Source organism: Octopus bimaculoides, chromosome 24 (assembly GCF_046866305.1).
Source record: "Octopus bimaculoides isolate indiv1 chromosome 24, ASM4686630v1, whole genome shotgun sequence".
Lineage (NCBI taxonomy): Eukaryota > Metazoa > Mollusca > Cephalopoda > Octopoda > Octopodidae > Octopus > Octopus bimaculoides.
Window position 1 is genome coordinate 26,892,866 of NC_142951.1, and position 7,500 is coordinate 26,900,365.

Consider the following 7,500-nt stretch of genomic DNA (forward strand, 5'->3'; position numbering starts at 1 on the left):
GCTTGGGGGTTACAGGATTCTTAGAAGTCAGACTGGTCGAACTGTAAGATTTCGAAATCACAGGATGTTTGCTACTCAGCTTGGTTGAAGCTAAACTTGCTCGGTCGTCTGGGACATTCAGTGTTATTGCCTGCAGTGGTGGTCGACCAGGACTAGTTTTAGGAGCGGCGGAGCTTGGCAAGACATGCAGTTGCTGAAATAGAGAAAGGTTGAAATAGTTACATACTAATGACAGGAATGAGAGTAACATAATGAATTTAAACAATCAATGTAACTGGAACAACAACAACAACAACAACACTAGAACAACACAAGCAAAACAAAAATGCAAGATTGGCTATTTAAAGTGACTATATATTGACATATTGACTGTACAGTCACTATATGTGAATGTGTGCATATCATCATCATTTAACCCTTTCGTAACTGTATTTATTTTGAGATGCTCTGTGTTTCTTTCAATTACTTTAAATATAACAGAGAATTTAGTAAAATAAACTTAGTTATCATTCAGCTAGTGTTGGGAACATAAATTGTGACTAAAGTTTGTAGAAGATTTTAATTCAGAACTTATGAAAACAAGACATTTGTACTACAGAGCCAGAGGCGGTTTCAGCCAGGTTGGTATCGAAAGGGTTAAATGTAAGAAAGAATTTAGTAAAATAACTTAGTTATCATTAAGCTAGTGTTAAGAACATAAATTGTGATTAAGGTTTGGTGGAAGATTTTAATTCAGAACTTATGAAAACAAGACATTTGTACTCAGAGCCAGAGCCAGTTTCAGCCAGGTTGGTAACAAAAGAGTTAACATCCATTTTCCATGCTGGTATGGATTAGGTGGCTTCACAAGCGCTTTCCAGACACCAACTGTCTGTTTTGGCATGGTTTCTGTGGCTGGATGCCCTTCTTAATGCCAACCATCATACCCCACTCCCTATTTTGTTATTTTAACAACAACAACAATAATGTTATCTTACTAAAACTTCATCTGCTGTTGTCACATAGATGTAGATTCCTTCAACACCTGGGGCTTCAGTACAGGAGACCTGCACACTTTCCACTTTACTGGAAAACAAAAATAAATACATAAACATTATACAAGGGTTTCATTTTGCAGCTGGAGAAAAATTTCTGAACAAGTGGATACTATTGTTGTTAATAATAATAACAACAACAACAATAAGAAGAATAACAATAATAATAACAATAACAATAATAATAATAATCTTTTCTACTGGACACACAAGGCCTCAAATTTCTGGAGAGGGGACTAGTCGATTACATCAACCCCAATGTTTCACTGGTACTTAATTTATTGACCCCAAAAGGAAGAAAGGCAAAGTCTGGAGATATTTCTACTGAATGCACACCTAGGTAAAATGAGGTAACCCTCCACTTGTTCCTTTCAAACAAAAACACATGAGAACTCAACAGATTTGAGCATACGACCCACAAGTAGATGGTGGCTCATCAACTTATCCACTGAGCCACTATTATCCCCCCACAACTGTAAATATTAATAGCATATTAACCCATTACCTGCCATGGGCCCCTTTGGGGATCTGCTACAAAACAGTCTCACTGCCGGCTGTTCGTTGTATTTAAAGTGACTTGCTTATGGACATTGCATTTGCAGAGGTGTGTTTAACAACATTTAGTATTTAGACTTTGTCATTATTGGCCCTGGATAATTCTAGAGGACATTTTATGTCATAAATCGCAATTTTTGAACTACAAAAATATTGACTGTTTTTTTTTTTTTGGCATTTCACATCTATAGCTTTTATTGATATTTCATACACATCCACATTTGATACTATAGTTTCAAAAAAACAAAAACAAAAAGAAACCCCAAAAAACTAAAATGTTTATTATTGCAATTGAATAGAAAAGGATAAATAAGCTTTTTTTTTTTTTTCCATTGATCCCTATTTGGGACTTTTCAAAAAAATTTAACATAATTTCCAAAATAATTCACATATTAAAAAAATTTAAATACTATATATTATTTCAACTTCTAAGACACATGGCAAAGCTAAAAAATATGAATTTAAAAAAACAAATGGCAGTTAAAGGGTTAAAGAAAACTTACTGGGGTCCAACATCAACTTGATTCTTGGTGACATTTAACTTATCGGTGGGCCAGCTCAGCTGAAACCTGTTGAAGACAAAACAAAATGTTCAGCATCGTCATATTGGTTTCTTTTAATTAGAGACGACAAGTTCAAGGTTGTTTCTGGTTGGGATATGGAAGAGTTCAGTTTGCTTCACAGGGGGGACACAGACAGGTATTCGATTTTGTTAAGAGCAGGGAGGGCGATAAGGTAGGCAAGCGAATCTGTTTACAGGAAGGGAACACACACACATCTCCCCCATACACCAATACACACACACCTATATATCCCCCCATACACTGACACACACACACACACCCATACGCCAATACACCCGCACACACACCCATACGTCAATATATACACACACACACACACACACACCTATACACCCATACACACACACACAAACACCTGTACACCCATACATCTATACACACACACACACACACACACCAATACACCTATACACTCACAACGATAGACACACACACACACACACACACCGATACACCCATACCCATACAGATACACACACACACATACCCATACACCAATACACACCCATACATCCACACACACACCAATACACACATATACCCATACACCGATACACACACACACACATCCATACACATACCATACATGAGAAAGGGAGAGAGAGAGAGTATTATGTTAAGAAACATTACTGTACCTCTTTGATGTTTCAGAAAAATTGATGATATAAAATGACTGAGGATCTGAAGAGAAACAGACACACAGACAGACACGTTAATTATGTTGTTACAGTGTGTAAATATATGTTCGTTAACAGACACAATTATAGTAACGATGTGTGTAAGGTGTGTGTTTGTAGAAGTGTGTCTGCATGTGTAAACATATGAATGTTACATGTGTGTGTTTGTAGAAATGTGTGTGTGTGTGTGTGTGTGTGTAAACATATGCTAAGTTTACATGTGTGTGAGTATGTAGAAATATATGTGCATGTGTTTAGAGAAATCTGTGTTTCTGTGGAGATGTGTGTGTGTGTAGAAATGTGTTCATAGAAATAAGTATCTATTTGTCAAAATGTGTATATGTGTGTGAAAACGTGTGTGTGTGTTATGTAGGGTGTGAATATATTTTCCTTTTACTTGTTTCGGTCATTAGACTGCAGCCATGCTGGGGCAGCATCTTGAAAAATTTTTAGTCAGATTAATCAACCCCAGTGTTTTTTTTTTTTTATGCCTGGTACTTATTCTATCGGTCTATTTTGCTGAACCGCTAAGTTATGGGGATGTAAATACACCAACACCAGTTGTCGAGCGGTAGTGGGGGACAAAGACACACACAACACACACACGATGGGCTTCTTTCAGTTTGAACTCAGAACGTAATGGCAAACGAAATACTGCTAAGCATTTCGCCCGGTGTGCTAACGTTTCTGCCAGCTCACCGCCTTTCAGTTTCCGTCTACCAAATCCACTCACAAGGCTTTGGTCGGCCCAAGGCTATTGTAGAAGACACTTGCCCAAGGTGCCACGCAGTGGGACTGAACTTGGAACCACGTGGTTGGGAAGCAAGCTTCTGACCACACAGTCACACCTGTGCCTATCACTGTTTATGTTTAGACCGACACTGTCGGGAATCTGGTCAGTTTGAGCATGAAACAAAATATATGGGCCAGATACGGTTGGTTGAATGCTGAAGTTTCAACAAATGGTTTGTATGTATTTTCACATGTATTTTATTGGCTTTTCCACTTCAATATTAGTTTTTAGGTGGGGGGGTATTTTTATGCTTTTAAATATGATCACTAAGACAAATGAAGTTGTATAAATCGACTGCAGCTGAAGTTTACTTTTACCCTTTTTTTTTCTTTTCTTTTTTTTTTTTTTACTTGTTTCAGTCATTTGACTGCAGCCATGCTGGAGCACCGCCTTTAGTCGAGCAAATCGACCCCCCAGGACTTATTCTTTGTAAGCCTAATACTTATTCTATCGGTCTCTTTTTGCCGAACCGCTAAGTTACGGGGACGTAACCACACCAGCATCGGTTGTCAAGCGATGGTGGGAGGACAAACACAGACACACAAACATATGTACATATATACGACGGGCTTCTTTCAGTTTCCGTCTACCAAATCCACTCACAAGGCTTTGGTCGGCACGAGGCTATAGTAGAAGACTCTTGCCCAAGGTGCCACGCAGTGAGACTGAACCCGGAACCATGTAGTTGGTAAGCAAGCTACTTACCACACAGCCACTCCTGCGCCTACCGTTAATTTCTTTAGAAAAAAAAAAGAACAATGTCCAGTTGAGAAAGACTTATTTTAAAATGACATACGTTGAGGTGTGCCTATATCTGGGAAACAACAATTAATTCCCACTTAAAAGTCTAGGTAAAAATATACAGGCGTTGTCTAATTACCATTGCAATGGAGCACCAACTGTGATGGCTGAAGGTCCCACTTCTTCCGGGGTGATAAAGTCCTTTCATTAGTTGGAGTCTGCAGCATGTTTGAAGTATATGAAGACACTGATAGGCTGTCGCCCGGGGCAACGTCAGAGGCAACAGGATTAGCGTTGAGAGTCACGTCCGAAGCGAGTGACTTATCATTCAAATAGGAAGAGTATCCGGACACGCTCGATGTTTTCCCAACGTCTTCCATGATAGACGGTGACAGTAGGATTGTATTTCTGCAACAGTCAAATGAAGTTCAATGCAAGAAGTAAATAAACACAGCTAAAAGTACATTGTACCAGAAGGGTGGTGGTGGTGATGATGATGATGATGCTTAAACAGCAGGACCAAATGATCAAGTGAGATAAAAACAAGAATCTTAAAGCAGTTGTTTACTGTCAACTTAATGTGACAGACCCATTAAGGGAATCATATTGCTGCTATTTAGCCCGAGGAAGCTGAACCGCCTCCTGTTGGCCTCAACACATTTCCTGTGTCCTTATATTTGTGAAGGGGAGACAAGCTGTCTAGGCTAGACAGGTTTCTTCATGCAGCTAGTGTTGCTACTTCAGGCTGATGACGAGCAATGAGTCAGAAACATGTCCCTGAATGCAGACTAAAGCCGGGTGGGGAAGTTTGTCTCCCCTTCACAAATATAAGGACACAGGAAATGTGTCAAGGCCGACAGGAAGCGCTCCAGCTTCCTAGGGCTAAATAGCAGCAGAATGATTCCCTTATTGGGTCTGTCACATTAAGTTGACAGTAAACAACTGCTTTATCATAACACTGCTGCTTAAGTCTCTCTGTGAGATTTATAATTAGATCATTTGTAATAAGAATTTTGTTTGAGTGAATATCTAATCACATTATCATCCAATGTGTCCTTCTTTTTTAAGACAGTAGGATGAGATATAAGGGAGATTTGGCAGCTTTTTCTAGCCAGTCAAAGGACTCTGTGGAGGCTAGCTCCATATGCAGCTATAAACAAAAAAGTACACACTATCAATGCATGCATACAAATACATGAGCACACACACACACATACATACACACACACACAAGTATTGCACCACTAGGTGGTCACTGAACTTGTAAGAAATAGCAGGCAAACCTCACTCAAAATACACAAGCCATGTTGCTAGAATGTTGAGTAACACGGTTGCTTGACATTCAAAAAATAGCAGTCAACTTTCTGAATTTCACATTTGTCTTTTAAATAGGAAGCACATTATATAATGTAGTCATAGGTAGTCTTTTCCTGAAAAGAAGACAAAGAGATTGTGGTGGAACACCTTGCAATAGAATGGGTCGACTAATCACAGTTGGCCTAAGATTAAGTTACAAAAAAAACTAGACACCACACCGGACCACACAAATATAGTCCCTGATATGGGATAGCCATGGTTGGAACTCCTGGAGGATGAGTGTGTTCACTGGGGACTGACCCAGAATTAAACAGCACTATCTAATTTTATCAAAAGATAAATAATTTAAAATAAAAGATTCACACAACACATCGACAAACACATAAACAGACACCTACACAACCACACACACACACAAAAAAAAAATCACAAATGTGCACACACGTGCATATATGCATACACATGGACTCATACACACACATATGCGCACACATGCACTCATACATGCATGTGCACACATCCATACGTGTGCACACACACAACCATAAAATCACAAATGTACACATGCACACACACACATGCATGTGCACACACATGCATGTGCACACACACACGCATGCATGTGCACACACACATGCATGTGCACACACTCACATATGCATGTGCACACATACATGTGCACGCACAGCAATAAAATCACAAGTGTACACATGTGCACACACACATGCAAACATACATACACATGCACACACCCACACGTACGCACACACACATGCAAACATACATACACATGCACACACACACACACACACACACACACACACACACACACACACAAACATATAGACACACAGCACTGCAGAAATAAACATTGGTTGAATGAATCCAGGAAAATAGAAACTTACTGTTTGTTGTTCTCAGAAATCGGACTTCTAAGAGAATGTCTGCTATGGTTCCATTTGTTCGTTATAACTGCAAAAATAAATAACACACAACACACGTATATATATATAAATTCATATAACAACCATGTGGCTTCCTTAGTTCAACCCACTGCATGGCAATTTCAGGCATGTCATTTACTATAACCCTAAACTAACTGTGACAGCATGAAGCTAATGTATGTTAAATTAAAGTTCCTTTAATTCCTACATATGTTTTAAAATATATGTGCACTCTACTCCAAAGAAGTAATAGCTGCTGGAATTGTACATATATTCTTCGTCAGGGAACCAACTTGGTATTTCTCCCTATAAAATGGGTGTGATATCCTGTTTTTTTTTGTGTGATTTTTGCTACCCATGGTAACTATTAACATATTTACATTGTCAAGGTTTTTTTAAACTGAGATAATATTAATATATACATAAACTAATATACACACACACACACACACCATACAAGCACAGCTGCACACACATACACACATGTGCAGGCGGGTATTAAACACACCGGACAGAATGCTTAGCAATATTTTTTTGTTTGTCTTTACGTTCTGAGTTCAAATTCCACCGAGGTCAACTTTGCCTTTCGTTATTTTGGGGTCGATAAAGTATTGACTCCGAAACGATGAAAGGAAAAGCTGACCTCGGCGGAATTCGAACTCGGAACTTAGCAACGGGCAAAATATCGCTAAGCATTTCATTCAGCATGCTAACGAATCTGCCAGCTCGTTGCCTTAATAATAATAATAATAATAATAATTATGATGATAATAATCTTCACTTACCATCATTGCTGTACATGGATAGTTGAACTGTGAAATTGATGGTAGACAAATGTCCAAAAAACACAGAAAG

At 38.7% G+C, this 7,500-nt stretch overlaps 1 protein-coding gene across 2 annotated transcripts in view; it reads right to left on the reverse strand.

Moving 5' to 3' along the window:
• Positions 1–7,500, reverse strand: part of LOC106878833 (uncharacterized) — a 53,254-nt gene that overhangs the window by 10,412 nt on the left and 35,342 nt on the right. For both annotated transcript variants that reach the window (XM_089341343.1, XM_089341344.1), the window contains exons 27-33: positions 7,431–7,500; positions 6,607–6,673; positions 4,524–4,792; positions 2,809–2,854; positions 2,093–2,158; positions 978–1,065; positions 1–193 (exon numbers count right to left, since the gene is read on the reverse strand). The exon at positions 1–193 is cut by the window's left edge and continues 462 nt beyond it; the exon at positions 7,431–7,500 is cut by the window's right edge and continues 29 nt beyond it. In XM_089341343.1, the coding sequence (XP_089197469.1) occupies positions 1–193; positions 978–1,065; positions 2,093–2,158; positions 2,809–2,854; positions 4,524–4,792; positions 6,607–6,673; positions 7,431–7,500 (799 nt within the window). The remainder of the gene's footprint in view (positions 194–977; positions 1,066–2,092; positions 2,159–2,808; positions 2,855–4,523; positions 4,793–6,606; positions 6,674–7,430) is intronic.